The sequence below is a fragment of the Pseudoliparis swirei genome, chromosome 17 (assembly GCF_029220125.1).
Source record: "Pseudoliparis swirei isolate HS2019 ecotype Mariana Trench chromosome 17, NWPU_hadal_v1, whole genome shotgun sequence".
In the NCBI taxonomy this organism is placed as follows: Eukaryota; Metazoa; Chordata; class Actinopteri; order Perciformes; family Liparidae; genus Pseudoliparis; species Pseudoliparis swirei.
The window spans coordinates 9982193-10004145 of NC_079404.1; the positions used below are offsets into that span (position 1 = coordinate 9982193).

At 41.1% G+C, this 21953-nt stretch overlaps 1 protein-coding gene across 6 annotated transcripts in view; it reads right to left on the reverse strand.

Annotated features, from left to right (window-relative positions):
• LOC130206860 (neurexin-1a-like) overlaps positions 1-21953 on the reverse strand; it is a 241291-nt gene that overhangs the window by 75379 nt on the left and 143959 nt on the right. For all 6 annotated transcript variants that reach the window (XM_056435082.1, XM_056435081.1, XM_056435086.1 and 3 more), the window contains one exon: positions 5541-5722. In XM_056435082.1, coding sequence (XP_056291057.1) covers positions 5541-5722 — 182 coding nt within the window. The remainder of the gene's footprint in view (positions 1-5540; positions 5723-21953) is intronic.

Sequence of the window (21953 nt, forward strand, 5' to 3'; positions counted from 1 at the left end):
ATTGGAGCGTGACAGTTCAATGATGAATAATGTCATGGGGGAAAAAAAATCTGTGTTTGGACACTGTTTCTTTAATACAAAAGCATTTTAGCTGAGCTAAGTCAGCCCTTGAATATCATTACATACACATAATAAAAAAATGTAATCGAGATGTGGTATTGTAAATGACATGACTTTGCATGTAAATATTAAAGTAGTCTTGTTTAGAATGAGCTCAAAATGCCGATCACACACTGTATACTGAGGTTGTTACCATAGCAACAGCTGATGATGTAATGTGGAAAAAAAGCTGGTTTCCAAACTGTCCAAACACAATAACACCCAACCAATTGAAAATATAGAAAATTGTTCAGCGGAAGATGAAATCAAACGCTTAATAACATCGGTAACATGCAGTATGTTGCATTTCTTTTCCATTATCAAAGATATGAATAAACTGTATGAATTATTTTGTAAGTGTCGGTTGCTCTAGATGTGTGCTAATAACTCATTGATGAGCCTTGACCGGGCAAGCAACACAGGAACGCTGTAGAGCCGTGAATCCTGGGGGTATTGCGTGCAGGTCTGTTCTATGTCTGCATGCATAGCAAACCTGAGAGGTAATTACTCGGTCTGAAACCTAACAGGAGTAGTGAACGAGAATAAGATCCCATCCCTGGACAGGTGTTTTAATAGGAGTGCAGGGGATAGCGTGACTCTGGTTCTCTCCTGAGATCTGCAGCATCTCTCCCAGGTAACAATCTCACCTGTAGCATCAAATCAGACAGTACAGGATTCCCCTAATGGCGCATGCGATTGTGCATAGGTAAGGGGAAATGCAAAAGCTTATAAAAGATTACCTTTTATAACTTGAAATTTGAGGCACTCGGACGGTTGGGCCTGGTAGTCTCTTCTCAAGCCATTTGACATGATTAATAGGGTAGAGTGTAGAGCTGAAACTGCAATTAAAGGTGTCTTCCATCAGAAGAAACCCCCTTCCTAGAAGTCAGCTAAAGGAGGACCGAGGGGAGCAATGCTCCACCAGAGAAGTCATTATTTCTCCACCATCCCCTCCGCTCTATGGAATACATTAACTCTCCCATCTTAGCCAGAGTGCCTTCATTGCTTGTTTTTTAAAGGGATGCATGCAATTAGAAGTAGGGAAAGAAGAAAGTGCTTGGAAAAGTCCCCAACCCCCACACAGAGATTGATTACCAGCACAAAACAAGATCACTGGGCCCCTCGGGGCCCTGTCTGGGACTGAGGAGGGCCTCTGATAGTCACTGTCACCGCTGCTCGTTGACAACAAGAAAGAAAGAAAGGAACTGCAAATCCTCCATTTTACTGACTACATGGATACCTCAAAATGTACAGATGGATTTCCGATAACAGACATCCACCCTTGTTTATGCTGAAAAATAAATGATACTTCCTTTGTGGGGGATAACACATTACCCTAAGTAGAATCCACCTCTATCTTAATATTGTAATTTATACAGACACTGCACAATTAACAGAGTAGAGAACAAGGTACTGCACACCCACATTGAGGAAACTTTGTTTCAATTCGACTTCTGCATGGATTACTGGGCTGCAAACACCCGGGATCATTACGTCCATGATTCCCTGTTTTGCATAATATCATTGTGAATATTTCCCAGGATTTGACTCTCAGCTACAAATGCAATTAATTCCTTATAGATTACAAGAATACTTTGCCAGGGCCTACTATCATGCACAGACAAGTCTTCAATCCACATGGGACACTTGTCAAAGTAGCCTTATGAATATGCACCACCTTGAAAAAAGTAATAGATATTGTGGAGAACCATCATAATTGGAGAAACAGCTGAGGCATTATGATGAATCTAATGCTCTTTCCATGTGCGCTGCAGTAATGAGCCTGAAAAAAGTGATTGTCGTACATTTGATGGTTCACTGACTTCAGTCATTGTCTTTATCTGTGATAGAAAGGAGAGGCGGGGGAAGGAACGCAATTCCTTTGAGGTGCATTTAAATCATAGTTTCCACATATTACTCAGAAAATTCCCTCTTGAGTGTGAGCTGAGATGGCGTCCTTCAAGCCCCACTGGGTTTCCTGTCATCATGAAATGGGAGCAGGAGATTAGGGGGGTGAGGGATGTAGAGGATGGAGAAGGGGGGGGGGGCTAAATACTGAAATCTGGTCTAATCCCATCTCATACAGCTGAAGATATACTCCTCCTAAAACATGTATGCTCAGAGATGAGGTAACTGGAAGGATTGAGGGGAATAACGTTGGGAATGAGCCTCATAATATATTATTTAGAAAGTGTGCTTTTCTGAATAAACTAACAACTCCATTATTTGTTTAGATTAAATAATGGAAATCAACAGTCTGTCCCACTTCTCTTATTTTACTTTTGAAAATAAAAAAAAGCCGTGCACAAGGTGATTGAAAATAACTCATTACAATGTTAGAGAAAAATGGGCCACAGTCATTATATGTATTGGTATATCACACCACAGCGTGAGCCACAAAGGGGACAATTCAACCAGATCTGGTTTTGCAGGTGGCTAGCTGAGTGTTGCTATGCTTGCAATAAAATAACGCATCAACGTGGCACATTTCGCACAGCTCATTGTGTTTAATGGGGTGCTGTAAAAACACGTCCTTCTCATTGTAATTAATGAAGAGACAGAAGGGTGAAACATATCTAGAGGGTTTGTATCAAGTATTCCAATTTCAGAATATTATTGTGATTTAATTTCCTGCTATTCTTACATTTGGCTGCATCACAAAGCGTAGAGAATATCCCTTATGCCAATTAAATAACACAACCAATTATGTTTCGTTGGTCCTTTATAACACACTTTAAACATAATGACAATCATTTATTCAGACAGGATTTCGTCAGATGTTTTAATGTTGAGTTTCATCGATTTTATTTGGCAAAACAGTGTTGCACAGAAAAAAACATTGTTTACCACACCTCCTTTCTGTGGTGTTTGTGTTCTGTGGTTCAGCTAAAATACCTATTTGAAAAAAATATCTGTATGACCTTATTGCCCCTCATGCTTCTCTTCTGTGTTTTCTCCCATTCTTCTCTCATTTTCAAATGAAATGCAACGTTGCAAAAAGCCCCCAGATTAATGTGCAGAAATACATAAATATGAAGCATTCAGATTGACTGCTGATGTGGGTGGAGACACATTGCCCCTGCTGTAAGCACACGCCGTATCAACATTTCTCCCTGTAAAATGTCAATGGAATGCTGCACATTTCATCAACAAGGCTACGCATGCATCCGCTGTAAGCTGCGTGATCTCCCTGCCTTGTTACACCGGTAGAGTTTCCCCTCTCTCACCTCTCCTGTCGGTGCAGCTCATGTCTCTTAACCTCTAACATTCATCACTAGTCCACATCAGTGAACTGAAAAGCTTGCATCCAGCCGGAGACTGTCTTCTTAAAAGATGTTTCCACTAAGATGTGCCCTGTGTCTTTCCTGGGCAAACTTATCTTTGTGTATTAGCTCTAGTGTAGACACAGAGATACAGAAATGTATGAGATGTGTGAGACATTCACAGACTACAGATTTCTAGTAAATATGCAGGGCACCAGCTGCAAACCGGAGAATTCATCAGAATTCACCTTTACCTCTGGTCAGGAGGGCTTGAATTAATTGCGACGTGGTATTTAAATCAAATGCAAAAGTGTGGGAATTGTTCAGCAATAAATTGTCAGGTGTGCGTGATGTACAAGCAAGTGAGAACATTTGTGTATTAATGATTAATTCAGAGCCACATTGGGATGAACTACCTTGCAAAGTCCTGTTGTGCCATTTAATAAATAAAAAAAGGTGCCCTGTCTATGCAAATCAATGGAGAGGAACTTTTTAATCACTCGCAGAAAAAAAGTGTCTAAAGAAAATCTCGCCTGTTTCATCCCCGTTCAGGTGTTTCATGCAAGTGGACAGGAGCCCAGAAAGCTGCAGAACACACAAGGATCTTAGTGGAGCATTTGGACATCTGAGAGAGCACATCTGTCCTTTTACACCCATGTTCCAATTGATGTTCATTTGAACATCTTGTTGATGTCCCTCTGTGGCAATTGGTGATGAAAGATGTGCGTGAAAAAAGGTTGAATCCCTTTAAATTGGTCGGTTAGTCCTGGATTAAAACGACGGGCTAAAAATCACTTGGCCCTGGAAAAAAGCAAATCCACACAGAGCAAACAGGAAGCTGTCTCATAAGACCAACATCACAGCTGCTCCGAGTCCTCAGGACAGGCCTTCTTGTGCGACTGTGTGCTTACTGCATGTGTGAATATCGGTGTGTGGGCAGCTGAGGTTGAGGCAAACTTCAAGACCAATTTCATGTTGGTGAGCGTGTGCTGATCTGTAACTTTGCTGTGTGTGTATGTGCAATGTCCACGTCTGCTGCTGGCCAGCATCAGTGTTGTCATGTGCTGGAGGGAGGGGGGAGTGGTCCTCCCTGGATATGTGCATGTGTGCAACCGCTTACAACGTGCGTATTAATGTTAAGGATAGACAGGTGTAGTACATTTTACGTTTTGTGTGTATTACTGCAGAAAACAATATTATCCATATAATCAAGACCATTTAAACTTGCATGAAATAATACAAATAATAGAAAACAGAAAAATAAAAACGCTAAAAGATTCACTTGTAGAGGCTGATAAACCCTTACTTTTGTGTTTTATTCAACATGTTATCTTCGGTGTGGTGTGTTTCTGACAGATGTCCATCCTGCCCATGCTCGGTTCGAGCACCCGTAAGTACTTTCTCTGCGCAGGGCATTTGTTTATCTCACCTTACTCCACCAGTCGATAGAGGTTAGTTAGCTCGGTGTGCACGAGAGAACACGGGGATTCAGTGTTAACAAAACAAGAAAGCTTTGCAGGCAAAAAGCCATCAGGCAGTGGAAATCATTTCCCTCTTGAACGAAAACTAAGTAAATCATCCACAAGCAGATAAATAATGTTTATCACAGATGATTAAAAAATAAAATATAAAATTTCCACTGTGTTTTACAGCACTCCCTAAAGCACCAATGTTCCCGCGCTAATGGGTGTTACTATCATTAAATGGGTGATAGCGGGAGGAAGGTCACGTGGTAAAATAACAATACAAATGGGATCCAGGTTGGATATGCACTGTATGGAACTGACCCGTATGACTCCTCCCCCTTCCTCAGAGGTTATAACGCGAAGACCCAAAGAGGTGAGCCAGCACGTGCTCCTCCTTACCCCACACATGAATACACTGATGGCATGCACGTCGTACTCCCCATCAAATCATGTCTCCCTCATTCTTTTGTAGTTACAAGTTTAACATTTTAACCACCACCATTAATGCCTGTGTAATTGCCTTCAAATCAACCAAAGTCACAACAACATTTTTAGGTATTATTTGTGGAGAGTGTAACACTGAAAAAGGATCGTATGAGTTATTTTAAATTCGATTTTTATCCTGACATAATACATTTATAGTGTACTGTGCTTCATTGGGTGTACTGCACTGGCACTTGAAAGAATGCTTACAAACAGCTTTTTGACTTACAATATGCAGCTTCAGGAAGTCTCCGAGACCAGAGGAGCTGTCCACCCTCACCAGGACCGCGTCCTTCAGGTGCGTGCTGAAGCCAATGGCTAGCCGGTCTGCCCTTGTGCTGGGACGGTCATTTGGCGGCCACGTGTATGTGATCAGTCCACCATCTCGCCCAAATATGTATGTTGTTCCCGCTAGAGAGAAAGAAAGAAAAAGCAGGGATAACATATATAAGACGTTAGGGACATGATCCACTCACTGTCAACACAACAACATTATAAACACTAGACAAAGCGATGCCATGTGTACAAAGCAATGTCAGTCTGAAGTGGTTCATTGTGCCGAGTAATGACTTTACAAAGCACTGAGCAACACATCACTCTTGAACAACATTCAGCCCCATCTGAGGGTTTAAGTACACTCACGTCAATTCATGAGAATGGGAACATTCAGCAGAAATGAGAGAGGCAGGTACTGGTGCCACACTTTCCCCATAATGCTCAACAATTACTCAGTTTTACTGCCATCGCCCGCTTCACCTCTAGAGGGGAGAGACACAAGTGAATGCGAGCAAATTTGCAGTCATGTCCCCAGTGCCCAGGTAACCAGCATGCCAAACGGGCACCTCCCCGTCTCTCGCGCTTCATTAGCAGCCTCAAAGGCAGATTCAGCCGGCAGCATTATTGACTGACTGGTCCAATTATGCCCTCCTTGTGACCTCCAAACCAGCTACTTCCCATCTCGCTGCATTAGCTCGTTGTCTGTTGTAGACATATGAAAGGTTTGAACATGACCTGGTAGATGGGAGAGCAGTTCTAATTACGGAGCTATTCAGTGAGAAAGAGCCTTGCGGGATTATTCCAGTGACCTAGTCAAATTGATGGTTGGAAATAAGTCGGTCTCGCCTAATGAAGGAAGTGGTGTATTAAAAGTGGGAGCATGTTCCTGTACGCAGCCACGTGTGTTGCTTGCCAACAAGCCACATATTTACCATTAAAGAGCTGTCAGAGTTGTCCCAATCAAATAAGTTCCAATTTCTACCCAATTAGAAAGCTTCATTGGGATATAGTTTGAATTAATTTCTACGAGGAACAAACAAAATACGCTTATAGAATAAAGTGTGTTTATGTGTGTAAGTTTGAAAGAATGATTATGGGATTGGGAAATACATGGCTGTGAGAAAGGCTGAAAATAGATTCAGCTGTCAAGTTATAAAAACAGATATCTTCATGAAAAATTAGACAAGGAGATCTGCGAGTGTGCATTTGCATGTGTGCGAGAGTAAGAAGGAGGAACTGAGAGCAAGCGACCGTGTTAATATTCATGGTGACATGGTGTTAAACAGCCTGCGCCTGAACAATAGATTATAAATCATTCCGACTGTAATTCCAATATTTTCTTGTAAACCAGTTCACGAGGATATAAAACTATCGATGTATTTTGCATGTATTTATTTATTTCCGTGTTCCTCCCTCTGGCATTTCGTCAGTGCAGTGATTAAAGCGCGTCACTCTCAAGTTCTTTTTCCAATTTCATTCCTTCATTGGAGTCAATACACAGTGTCCACCATCAGCTAAAAATAATTGCATCATTAATTAACAATAATGTGATTAACGAATGATGTTGCACCATATAGATCTATGGCGGGATGTATTGCTTTCATAAAGTATAACACGCATTTGTAAAACATAATGAAATAACACTGTAAGCATTCTTGTTCGCCTAATGGATAAAGCGTTATGAAGCTTGATGACTTCTACAAAGGAAAAGACATTATGTGTAATATATTTGGGAGGCAGGCATCATTTCTTTTTCATGAAGTCTGGCGGCGACTGCTGAAAACTTGCCTTCCTCCACTAATGCATATCTGATGTCAGCCCCTTCACAGAGCAATCTCCAATTCATGTAGCTCGCGCTGGACTGTTGTCACCGTCTCCGAGTCCCCCCCGCCCCCAAGCCATCGAACACTTGCTCCATGCTCCAGCTTATAATAATTAAGCTCTTTTAAACCATTACAGAGTGGGAAGTCGCTGGGCCCTAAAGCGTCTATTTCCCCCTCTGTCTATTCATACGATTTGACACCCACTTTATCCCACTGACAGCTTATTTACTGTTGGTGACCTCAAAAAAGAAACAGAAAAAAAACACTATAACTTAAAGATTGCTAATTGCAATAGGCTGCTCTGCAGAGACTGCAACTGGCACCCTTAAGCTAAATGGATAAAAAGCAAGACCCTCATGTCAAAGCACCGACGGTCTACTCAACTAACTACACTGCGGCATGTGGATTCCATAAAGAAGATTCAGAGAATGGCGATAATGAGGGGGCCGATGTGTGGTAACGGACTCTAAAAGCCATACAAGCACCCTGGACCAGTGAAAGACTCCTTGAGAGAAGGTTGAGGATCAAGATGCACAAAGAAACATGGCGAATGCACACCTAGTTATGCAGTGGCATGAATTCAGCAGACAGTGCCTATGTGTGACTCCAGTGGAAGGAGTAATTATGCACTGGCTCCATATTCGTTATTGGTGCGCTCTCCCGGGACACAGGGGCCGATATGGATCTGTTGTAGTCATTAGATACGGAGGGGTCCTGGAATTACTTGGCTGTTTTTTGTCTCATTATTTTACAAGAGTTTCAGTTTCTTCCCTTCATCCACTGTAATAAACGAGATATCAAAGTGCTCAAAGTGTAGCACTACGCAACACACAAACAAAGAAAAGGAATGTAAATTCATATTGTATTGCTTCACACATCCCGTTTGTAACTCCTACATTCATATGCAGAGAGGTCACAGTGCAGCATCCAAGAGGCAGTGTGTTTTGAGTCGGCATTAGTATCTCTTACCCAAGAGTCGACTATTACATGATGAGACCTCCAGGATGAACTCTTCAACCACATGTCTCCTCTGTTGAAGTATAATGAATTAATCTGTCCTCATGTTGGACTACATTGAGCCTGGCTGCCCTCTGCTGCGTCAGTTAACATCAAAGAAGATACACATTGACAGATCAAACACTATGCTTTCATAAAAAATGTAGCACCATCCATCCTTCTCCTGGATTTGGCCAAAGAGCTGTGTGAGACAGTGGACATGGCCCGTGTGTTAGAGCCCTTTTGGCTTCTCAATGTCCATTTCTGCTTGCATGAGGCATGAGAGCATATAGCAAACCACACGGCAGTACCACACGGCAGTGTCACACGAAGAGGCGGATCTGTGCGAGCAAAGGAAAGCGTACTGGCTGTGTGCCCGAGTGTAGCAGTTGTCGGGTGGTTAGGATAAACAAACAAAGCAGCCTGCGCTCAGCTAAGGTCACGCTCCCAGACCGTCTTTCCTCTGACCTCCAGCACTGCCTTTGTAACGAGCGTCATATTACTACCTCTGCCGAGAAACTGGGGAGGAATCCAATCATAATTACGTAGTGGTGATGTAAATATGAAAATGATATGTGACATTATGGATCTGCTTTCCGTCAGCACCTAACACTTGCATTTCTCTCTTTTTGCTGCCAAGGATTCCCGTAATGACTGGTGTGCCAAAATAGATTTCTCGAGATGTGGAATAGAGAATAGCTTTTCAGATAATTATTTTGATCCTTTTCATACATCTCTTCAATGGATATTCACAGTATGATAACCTCTTTTTCCAATCATCTCTTTTCTATATATATATTTCTATATATATATTTAGATAATATACATTGTATAATTCCTATATGGATATATATATAGATCCTATACATCGTATATATTAGAACGTTATAATATGTGACACACTAAAGCCCATTTGTGACAAATAAGTGATATGTGATAAATAAGTAGGTGTTCATTTGAATAAATTGCTACAAGTAGCTCATCCCTTAAACCATTTAAAAGGACACAACTATATTAAGGATTTGGCTTTATCATCATTTGGGTTTATCTTTGGTCTGTGCCCCCTACAGGGAGGAGTACAATTAAAAGCTTAATGACGTCTATTGGATTACACTTTTAGGTTCCAGAGAAATCATTACAGCGATTTATGAGGACACTATTGTCTAATAAAACACGATCGGTATCTGGTAAAGGAGCTATTTCCAATCAATGCCCCTGTAGATTTTGTGCCATGAGGGAACATTGTAAATCAACTTAATCCACTCTCCCCGTCCCCCCCAACCCCCAAAATCAGATCTACCCTTATCACCATATTTTACCTTTTGGCGACGATTAAAAAGTCTGGAGGCAGAGGAGATGAGGTGGTAAATAGAAAGTGGGGTTATGTGCAAAACTCTTCAAACGTACTTCTTTTCAGCTGCATGTTCTAACTTGGCAGCGATTACAAAGCTGTGAATTAGAGACAGGCAAATAGGGGCACTGTTCACACAGCCTCAGTGTATAATTAAATGGTACATCACACCCCGTGATCCAAAATAATGATGGCAATAAACTGATATCTGTCTATATATACTGTAGGGATTTTTGTTTGATCCACAGTATTATTCCCACGAGGCTTCCCTGCCAAAATAAGAAATCACTGAATAATATGACATGAACCAGCAATAATGGAAGGGAAAAAAGCTTGATTTAAATATTAAAATTTTAATGGAACCAATACGTTTTGTGTATATATAAAAAAATATATACATATATATATATACATATGTATATATGTATAATTTGTTTTATTAATAATTGCATGTATATATTTTTTTAATTTTTTTATTTAGAATAATTGCAGGACCAAGATTTAAGCTTTCAACTTTGCTGTCAAGGAACTTAAAGATATACACGTGCATCATGTTTGATTGTGACACCATGCTGAGACTTCATTTACACAGTCACTTCCAGCAATGTTGAACACATTTTTTAATGATCAATTAGTTTTATTTCTGGAAACATATATTCATGATATCTACAGTTGTAAAATATTAAATGTTATTTTGTTTTTAAACATTTCAATATTATATTAATAATATAAATCGGGGCGACTGGATTAGTGGAAGAGCATTCCTTCTGAGGATCGGCGGCTCGATCCCTGGCTCTGCTAGTCCATAGCAATGTGGGCAAGACCCCCACATTGCTCCCGTACACTCAAAAAAACGATTCAAGCCCTTCTTAGAGGTGACACATTTAAATATTGTTTGATACATTTAAATAAATCAATTACAAAACGAAGATATTTATATTGAATGGGTGTAACACAAAATATATGAATACTTTCATTTATTAGATTTATTTAGGTTACACTCACAAAAACGATTCAAGCTCTTCTTCGAGGTGACACATTTAAATATTGTTTGATAAATTTAAATAAATCAATTACAAAAATAGATATTTATATTTAATGGGTGTAACACAAAATGTATGAATACTTTCATTTATTAGATTTATTTAGGTTAGATGGTGTGCATATCAACTCAAAATAAATGTGTTTCATTGAGGACTACCTTTTGCTCATGCACCTTCTGAAAATCAGTTGTTTGCATGAGGTGAAGACACTTTCATGGCTGTATGGTGGTGTAGTGGCTAGCACTGTCGCCTCACAGCCGCAGGGTTGTGTGTTCAATTCCCAGTCGGGGCATTCCTTCTGTGTGGCGTTTGTGTATTTTTTTAGTTAGTTAGTTTATATTTTGAGTTGGACAAACACAAATTAATTTAATTTAATGAATATCGTTATTTTATGTTAGATGTATTTGATACAAATGAGTTGGACTAACTTAATTACATTGTATTGCACTGATGTGCTAAATTTGAGTTGGAGTTGCATATCATTATTGGATGGAAAACCTGCCAACAATTTAATTGAGTTCATCCAATGAGTCATTTCTTTGAGTGTAGCTGTGCCTACAGTGTGTACATGTTGTATGAATGTTAGGGTCCTGATGCAGGTGGCACTTGAGTGTAGCTCCTGCCATCTGGGTGTGAATGGGTGAATGATGACAAGTAGTGTTAAAGTGCTTTGAGTGGTCAGTCGACTAGAAAAGCAAGATACAAGTACAGTCGTTTAGATTCCAGTTTGTGCCATTTTTGCGACCCCAAAGGTGTTATGTAGTTTAAATAAAAAGAACACGCGTAAATTCTCTATAAAGCTATTTTATGTTATTTGATGTTTATTGCTATGAAACTTCTGTACTGATCTTTTTATTGTCAGCTACTGTAATGACTTTACCCAAACATTTGTGTCAGTTCAAACCGTTTATTTCTCATTTTGTCAGTGCTGCTGCTATAAATGTAAAACACATCTTTTCTAAAGACTGTCAGGGGAACTGTACTTTCCTGTCAGTGCACCGGAGGGCTTTGTGTTGGCGAGCTGACATTTCTATCAGGGTTTTTCTTGTCTGTGCCAGTTTGGTGTTCTGGCAACATGCTGGGAAATTAACTGTTTCAAAATAGGGAGAGAAAAGCTTCGGTATTAAGAACCACCTGGGAATGTTCCTTTTCCCATTCACCTTCCGAGTCCAGGTTCAAAGGAGTGTGTTGCACTTAAGTTGTGTTATGTGCCATTTCCATGCCGTCACCAATTAATGTGTGCCTTTATGGCTCCTAATCGCTAGGAGTATATAAAGTATTCTTTGGGATAGGTAGCCCAATTTAATATTAATACAATTACCTTAAGCAGGATTAATAAAAATAGCTAGATGTTTTGGTGTCATTTCAAGTGCATCCACATGTGGCTGTCCATGAGGAAGAGGCTGGAGGATGCACCTCTTCCATTGCCAGACTGCCACTGTAGTTGGCTGCCAGTTCGGTTGGCTGTTCACCTAATGTCAAAGAACCGTTTCTTTTATTTGGCAAAAGAGCTCCAGAGCAGCTCAGTAACATAATGTGTTATCTCTTCCCATGCTCGTACAATTAAAAGAGCCAAAAAGTATCCTTTTGCATATTCGTAATGTATTTTAAGATGTTTTCTTCAACATTTTCATGATTAAAATAATATTTAATATCAATACTTACTATGTATTATTTTAATATAAAGAACATGTCTGCAGGAGAAAGAAAAAAGACAGTCATCTTTGACTGGCGGCCTCTGCACGTGGGAATAGTTCAGGACAGCAGCAGCTCTGAGAATAGGAGTTGAGTGCAATTTCTCTTCCAGTTGTTTGGAGTCAGCAGTCAAAGCCCGAGTGGGCACAGAGGAATACAATTGGGCTGGACAATGAAAGCTAGAGAGCCAGGTATAGTGAACACAGCTATATCCCTGTGGCCACCCCCCACCCCACACACCCAATCTCTTTTTCTGTATCTGTTCATCGTTCCATTGAAGTATGGCGAGTTCCTTTCAACAATTTAAACATTGCATCGAAATGGCTTTCTCCAGCTTTGCTCCTGGAGAAAGCCATTCTCTATCATCACTGGTGTGTGAGCAGGCCTTCGGGGGACTAAAAGGCTTCGGATTGTTGACTCGTCTTAATCCTCTCATCACAAACAACTGCCTCCCTTATAATGGGAAAGGCAGTAAGAACAGAACTGGCAAGCATACGAAAAGGTTTCATCACTGGTTGAGGCCGGAACAATGCTGTAAAACATACAATTAAATGGCAGCAAATCTAACTTTTAATGTGACTCCTTAAACTATACGTGAGGGGCAAGGTTTCCCTAAATGGGATGAAAACATTGTGTGAGCATCTCATCCATTTTATACACCATTGGACCCCAAAACATTTATTGTGCGAGCATGGGGTGGATCTTCAGCAATTTTGCCAGCGAGTCTATAACTGCTGCAATTCTGTCATGGAACGAATCCATAACATAAAATACTGTATACGGCACACTCCGCCATCCTGCGTTGCTTTCTTTCACGCTTCTTTCTCGCCCCGTTTATTTTTAAGTGATACATCCTCCCTTCAGTCTTTATCAGAAGGCTGTGGCTGAGCGAGTCTCTTTTTAGTCAGCAGAAAGCAGAGTGGACAAGAGGTGCTAAATCAACCAGGAGCACAACTTGCCTGCTTACTTCATGTTGGCTTAATAAGTCTGAGCATATTGGCATATATATACAGCACAGTCAATATAAACTTTTACAGTTCATTGGCCAGAGACTTAATCTTCACCACCGGCTGATAGAGTATTCAGTTATATATATATACCAATACAGTATGTGTAATTTAAAGAGCAAATATAATGACTTATTGATGATAATGGATGTAAATGATAAGTGGCACTAAAGCAAACATGGCTAAAAAACAAAGCTGCATTCTTAAAGGGAAGATGTTAAAGACCTCAGGCAGTTACGCTGCGTCTTGAGAGGGTAGACTCGGCAAATATTATAATGAGGCCATTTCCACAGTATTGTTTGAACAATATCCAATGACCTGTGCGCCTTAAGCTCCTTCTAATGAAGACAATCCCAGAGCAGCATTACTGCATAGTACAGCTGACAGTGTCCAACCTGCCTTCATAAACTGCACAGGATTAGACCTCTCTCCTTGCTTTACTAATTTGATATAATTAAATTAAGTGGGGTCTAAAAGAGGAGCATTGCTGCTTGCACCATGATTGGTCATCGTTATTAGAGGGTATATGATTATTAGAATTATAGGAGCAACACAATCGAATAAAAACTGCAAGAGAGAGAGAGAGGAAACATAGGAGCACTGATGTCAGAGCTCAAGGCTGGTACAATATCACATCAAAGGGGGGAGGAGGGGAAGAGGCCGAGATAAACAGAGAGAAATAAAGATTTGCAAAAGAACAATGTTTGATTAGAAAGTCGTTCCATAGCTTTATATTGCAGGGAGCAATAGCAGAATCACACTGTATCAACCTCACACGTGTATGTGCGAGGTTGATAAAGGGTGTGTGTATGCTAATTACTCATTAAGCATCATGAACGCTTAACGAGTCACTCACTTTTGATTTTGTAACTTCCAATATCGATACTAACGTAAAAGCCTGTGGCCGAACAGCGAACCTTTGCAACAAACTGTAATGCCACGAACAGGAAGTATCTCTTCTTAATCTTAAACTTTGTATTATCGATAGATTCCGAACATATCCTAGCCGAAACTCATACAATCTACAGTTTGACAGAGATTGTGAATCAAGAAATGTTCCCCTGCGTCACTCTGTTGCAGTATTTTGCCATATTTCTTCCTCACACTGCTCCGAAGAGATAAGCCTTCACCTCAATATGACGGGGGCCCCTGGCAGCCATACCAACTCCCCTCACTCTTCATGGCATGGAACCATCAATTCATGGTTGAGGTAAAGTTCTGCCCCCTGGGCCAGTAATATAAAGCCGTGAACGCTCAGTCGACCAGTGTCACTCACACCCTTTTGCCCCCCCCTCTGCCATGCTTACTTCCCCTAAGTGATACATGAGCCCCTGCCTTGTGAGGCAGAATTGCCCATGCAGGCTGAGCTGACAAGACCCACTGTCTTAATGAAGCAATACACCAAACGGGCCCTTTGTTACCCTGACCAGCTGCATATCTGCCTCCCCAGCCAACAGCCTTGGCTCTGATAGAGGTGTCTCACAGTATCGACAGCTTCTAATTTACTCTCTCATCATCACTTGCCTCATTTGCTCCTCAGACTCAATGCTCCCTTTCTCTCAATTTAGGTCAGCCATTTTGTTTGCCAGCAATTTGCTGATTAGATTTTTCTGCATCCAGTGTTTAATTTGCATGCCAGCAAACACACATATCAAAGTTAGACTCAGATAAAATCAAGCATCAGGCGATTCTCTGTTTTTTCATTCACAGTTAAAAGCCTCTTTGACTGATTGCGTGCCATCAAACATCAGTGCATTATTTAGTTGCGGTGCGTGTGTGTGTGTGGCATGTACCAAACTTCACAGCCTCCAAATGGTCTCTAGAAGCTGTTGTCTTCTTTATTAGGGTGCCAACAGATGTAGAGTATGACTGCAGTTCTAATTACCAAAAAAGACAAGCGTGGGGGATAATTACACAGTGGAAGTGAGGCCAGAGCCAGAGCTCTGATCTGAGAGACAACTCCCGCTGCCCATCACCGTACACAGCCAACCTGCATCAGCACAAATACTGCTCTCACAAAGAAGTGGCTCTCACATCAGACAGAGCTGCTGTTCTTCATTGAGCATAATCATACTTTAGCACTATTCACAAAAGCAAAAGATATAGCCAGCCTGCATCATTACGACATGCTTGTGCTGCAGTAGGGCATTTGTTTGAATCTACATCTCTACCACCACATGTGAGGAATAATATCAATATCGTCTTTAACACATCCCTGGTTAGCTCAAGGTAAACCAAAAGCAGAGAAATGAACTGTGCAGCATGTATGGTCTTTGTTTTACATCAATTTGGAAAATTGACAAGAAGCATATAACATACAATCACATATTAGAAACCCATATTAATGTGTGAATAATAATGTGTTCTATACGTTTTCTGTATTACCAGGAAACAGTTGCTTGTGTCGGCCCCACATGACAACGCTTGTTTTTAACTGTTTATTCCGAAGCCGTACCCAGGAGAGAACAAGCGCGCCTTGGTCTTAATTGCAGGATTAAACATCTGCTTTGCATCACTTTATAAGTAAGCCTTTACTAAATGGTGAGATATTAATTAATGAGGTGAATCTCTGAAAGAAATGATGAAATAACATGAACATGGAGAAAATAAGCAGAAATATACATTGCATGTGCAGATGTAGGGAGGAGTGCAAGTGTCTTAAAAACAGGAAATGGACCGCAGGAGCACCATAAGAGGGTAGTGCTGTTTTTATCCCTCAGACCGATGCCATGTATCTACCATAGAATACAAGTACAATAATAATTAAAAAGTGGAAAAATACAATGCATACCCCCGCACAATGTTGTAAAAAGATATGCTTATATTAGCTTGCACTTAGGTAGGCGTGTTTTTATCAGCCCATGCCAGAAGGCCTGAGGCACGAAGAAATGGAAGGAGCAATGAGGAAGGTGAAATCCCACACAATCCTATTAGAGTGGATTAGGGAGCAGCTTTCTTTCTGTTGCCACTCTGCTGCAGGTGAGCAATTGTAAATTGCAAAAAAAGAATAGTTTTGACATGGTTGGTTCTTCTTGAGGCCTTCAATAACAGGGCCACCATTGTTTTTTATTAACTTTTTAATCCAACATTCAGAATATTAAAGTTGTTCGGGAATGATTTGTCGGAAGAATAATTAGAACACAGTCAATCAAACCACCCACGTAAGAGAGCAGAAGGATGGGTTTTTTTTTACTCCCAAAACAGACATTAGAACCTTAGTAAAGGCTCATTATCAATCACATGATCAATGGCAATTATACAAATGTGTCTTCTATGGGCTGGCTGCCACATAAATCCATCCCTTCCAGCCTCCCCAGTCTGTGGGGTCATCAGGGTGTAAAGGCTGAGAGATTTCACCCTCCATCTTCACTTTATTTTTTTTTACTCCAATGACCTTTCCCAGAACCAAATTAGTTCATCACTAGGGCAGTTATAACTGTACTCTTATAACCATGGTATGTCTGGACGATCATATTTTTATATCTTTTAAGTGCATATTTCGCTTTTTGAATTCCAACTAACCAATTATATGTTACACTGTATACATGAAACCTTTCCCATGTGCACATTTGCATATCAATTCCACTACCCACAATCAGTCCCTTGTGACAATGCTTCAAAGTGATCAAAGAGATGAAAGATGATCTGGGAGAGTGTTGTGCTTTGCGTGTGCAGTGAGCTTGTGTGCATTTGTGAGTAAATGTGCAATGAGTGTGTGTTTGTATACAAGCTTGACTGGCACAGAGATAGCTGCTACCTCATTATAATGGACTGAGAATTATGCTTCTCCAGGGTGACTGAACTCAATTCAGATTAGATTTCTATTCAAAATCACAAATGTGGGTTTTTTGCATTCTAGATCTCTACTTTATTTTTTTTCCTCTTTTCTTTTGTCGATCCCCTGGGAAATGGAGAGGCATTTATAGAGTCAATCAGAATGGACTGTGGGGAACTGTTTGAGCTTTTTCATTAACATCTTTAAGACTTTAACCTGTCCAAGTTCTGTGTGCCAATTCTAATGTGACTATGCCTTTTTTTCTATAAAGTACATTTGAATATCTCTCATATTGTCTTGTCTTAACCCTTGTGTTGCCTTAGGGTCATTTTGACCCGAATCAATATTACACCCTCCCCCCTTTAGGATTAATTTGACCCCATTCAATGTTTAATGTCGGTGTTCTTTCGGTAGTCAACAAACAAACATAAAGTGCCTCACACTTAAACTTGGAAAACAATATTAATTCTAATAATTTTCTGGAGGTTTTAATTGCTGGCGTCAAATTGAACCCAAAGGGTAAAATATGTTAGTAAATATAAAGGTAACAGGAGGGTGAAACATTGAATCGGGTCAAAATGACCCAAAGGCGGGGGGAGGGTGTAATATTGATTCGGGTCAAAATGACCCTAAGGCAACACAAGGGTTAACTGTTTTTAATGTGTTGTTCGGCGACCTTGAGTGCCTTGAAAGGCGCCTTATAAAATAAATATATTATTATTATTATATAATCTAATGATTATCATGCCTCTAGTGTAGTTTGTCAGTGTTTCAGTGGTATTATACCATCACATTATGCAGTTGTCTTATGCAGGGTTAACAGCTGTGTATGTGTGACGTCAGCATTGTATACGGACAATGGTGCAGTCGACCGTGTGATAGTCTCCCTCCCATTTCGGTGCAAGATGACGCGTTTCCCCCGGCCACACTCGTAGAATGTCAAACGGATGTAACACTCGCAACAAACACTCACAAGCAAACTTTGTAACTTTCAAGAAATACCTTCAGGTGTAATGGGTGTAATCAGACAGATGGACGGGGATGAACAAGAACGAGGGAGATGGCAAAGTAAATGATGCTGTTGACGATGATTCACTGAGTGCCTTATGGGTAAAGAGCTCCCTGACTCAAACTCCTACAGGACCGAAGCATGTTGAGTCAAAGGAAGGGGGCTCTTTTTCTCCTTCTCTCCCTCTCTTTTTCCAAAGTATGTAACCGAAACCAGACACATTACTCAGCTGACCCCTCGCTGCCCACCGCATGCACAGTCAGGTCTCTTCTTCCTTCATGCCATCCACAGCCTGGTCACCACCGAAACCACAAAGAACACTGCGGGCGCAAATGGCTGCCCACTCTGCCTGCTTGGATGGACGCTGCAGACCAGCCAATGGGCTGGGAGCAGGGGGTTAGGCCAAGTGGTCGGGAGAAGATGGAGTGCAGAGAGCAGGAATAAAGGAAGGAAGGAAGGGAGGAAGAGAGGGAGGGAGGGAGGGAAGGAAGGAAGGAAGAAGGAAGGAAGGAAAGAAAGAAAGAAAGAAGGAAGGAAAGAAAGAAAGGAAGGAAGGAGGGAGAGAGTATCATAAGATGCAAGTAGGTTAAACCACAAGGAGAGGGTGTTTGTGTTCTCACACATCAGAGAAAGAGGGGAATTAAGCAACTACAGTTTTCACTCTCATTCCTGGGTCAATAACTGCCGTTGCTCCCTCTGGAGAAGAGGAACATGTACTCGGATCCTTATCAGGGCAGCTATCATCTCAGCTGCCTCACAGAAGCACAGATACTGTCATCCTCACACTATCGCAGAATGACATCAGCTCAGAGACATGGGAGTCATTATATTATACAAGCCCACAACACACCGGCAGCAAGGCAACATCAGATCATATCCACTTTCTCTTCTCCTTTTTCGCTCTCTTCATTTATTTCTTCCTTTACCTTCTCCACAGCCATTATTCTTTATTCTGCATCTTCTTTCCCTTCCTCCCTTTGTCCCTCTCTTTCCCCTACTCCTCTGATCTCTGCAGCGGGGATAGCACAGGCAAGCACCGTCCATAACCCACTTAACCATTTGCTCTGAAAGTGTAGAGCTTTAAAAATTATTATAATCACTTGAATTGCTTCGCCGACTTTGATCATGTGGTCTTTACTATTACATCGTCATCATGGATCTTCAGCTTGGCTACCCCCCTCCTAGGCATATGGGCTATGATTCTGAGAGGGTGATATATATCCACATAGCATATACAGTTTATTTTGAGACCGACAGCAAGAATTTCAGATCACTATCTTCTGCATTTACCAATAAAAGTTAGAATCCGATAATCAAAAGGAATCCAAAATACATTATACTTCCCATTAACCACTGAACTACAACACTTTTCCTCCTGATCAGATCATAAGTCTCAACGATCAAGAACAGCAGACACAGAAATATGATAACCTAGTTATCCGGCATATTGAATACCATGTCCATCTATGTGAAAAAGGAATATCACCTCTGGGAGTCTATTCATGATGAATGGTATGTCTGCTCCTCAGAGTTGATGTTGTCTGAACCTCATTACTGCTCGCCCTAAACAAACAATGCATCACACTCCAACTCAATTTCATACATCCTGACCATCGTCATTTTCTTCTTCTTTCCACATAAATCAATGACAGGCATACATGTTCGATACAAAGGAGACGGAGCATGGTTTCTCTCGCAGTATTCTGATACATATAGACAGTAATGTGTGTTTTCCGATTAAATCACTTACGAATTGACGTCATGGAGAATATTTGAGAAAAATGGATGTATAACCCACCATTGGGGCAGCCAGAGTTAATAGTTTCATTACGCGACATACTAAGTAAGAAAAGGTGCATTTTCTTGAAATGGAGGCAATTTACATATAGAGCTAACTGTCAGCACTCTATTAGCTTTGTTTGGTCTAATAACTTGAGACCTTGTTAAATGCACAGTGACAATAATAGGATTAGATTTTAACATTGGCACGCTATGAGAGGAGATGAGAACGGTGGGGGCACAGAAACCGTGAGAAAGAGAACATCGAAGATGGCACAATGCCACTTTATGTTGTTTAAAACTTAGCAATTACAAATGCAAAGCAACAAAGATCCTGTTAAACAAGCAGAATCATACCTGAGGGGCTTTGACTCTTGCATACACAAATTAGAATTAAACAATTGAGCTGTGCATGTTTAATTGCTGCAGTGAAAAGACACCCCATGTAAGGAACAAGCCCTGTGCAAATTTAACCAATTGCAGCACAGCTAAGACATCACCGGGCTTTTACAACAGCAGGCTTTGTCCTGGAGCCAGGTACCATGTTGAACAGCATGTCTCCCATTTTCCATGTATGCACCCTCCGTGAGCTGTTCAACCAAAAATGTAATCATGTTACTGAGAAACTTTTTCATTACCCCCACCCCCACACACACTTTCTCTCTCATAATACAGCACGGTGGAGGCAGAAACACTAACTATGATATTAGGTCTCGGAATGTGCCTGAAAGCCCCACATGCCCCGAGGTCCTGAGAGGGAGCAGGAGGCGAGCTGAGCGCTGTCCGCTCCAGACAGGTCACAGCAGAGTGGCCTAATTGCCTCTCTTATTGTCTCAGTAGGCCTGCAAACCTCCCCATCTCCTCATCATCACTGAAGAGCACTGACTCCCTTGTTCGTACAGGTCTGACTCTGCCCAGTGATCCGGGCACCAGTTCAGTATCTGAGCTTCTCCTGTGTCCAATAAAAAGATCCACAAAATGCCGGTGCTGCCCTGCTATAGTGGTATGCCTCACAACTCAACGCCTTGCACTTTTAAACTTTAAAATTAGAGACTGCTAAACATTGCAGAACTTTGATAGGTTATTAAGCAGTGGCTGCTCAATGAAAGCCAGGGTACCTCAGCATTACGTCAGTGTTACAGCAGTTGTGATTACGTCACTTAGAAACGCTTGGGCAGTATGATGAGTAAAGACAGAGTATTTTGGTCTTCTGAGTGTCATACTGCTTCAATATTAAACATCAGTGTCACTCACAACTGCAGGTGAAAATCACACTGCGAAAAATACAAGCCCTGCAAAAGAAGTGAAAGAAAAAAGAAGGAAAAAAAATGCAGCATTTCAAAAATCATTCTGACACACTGTATTGAGGAGAGCATACTGCAGTTTACCGTGAATACTTGGGCTGATCTTATATAATTCTTCATTTTTGAGATTCTTACTATTTTATTTCCCTGTGTCATGAACCTTCGTGCCAAACAGGGTAACGAGGCCTCATCCACGCTCCACGCTGGGCAGAGGCCAGGAGCGGCTCGACGCCCTGCAGAGCTGGAGGCAACACATCTTTGTCTCTGCCCAACACCCAGGGGCACCATGGAGCGCTGCAGCCTTCTAATCCTGTCTAATCTGGACACAGTGAAGCATCTGGAGATAGGGATATGGCTAATCTCAGACACGGAGACAGAGGGCACTTTGCTGAGACTGTAAAACAGGGGATGGGTCTAAGCTCGATGCGCTGTGTGTCCTGGGAAGGGTAATCTTCAAAACAACCAAATAAACAATATAAAATCGTATTTTGACTTCAATCGGCGCCATTAACCAAAGAATAATTGCAGATTGCCAAAGGTTAACGACTAAGACAACATGTAAAATAACCGCTTAAGAAGTTACT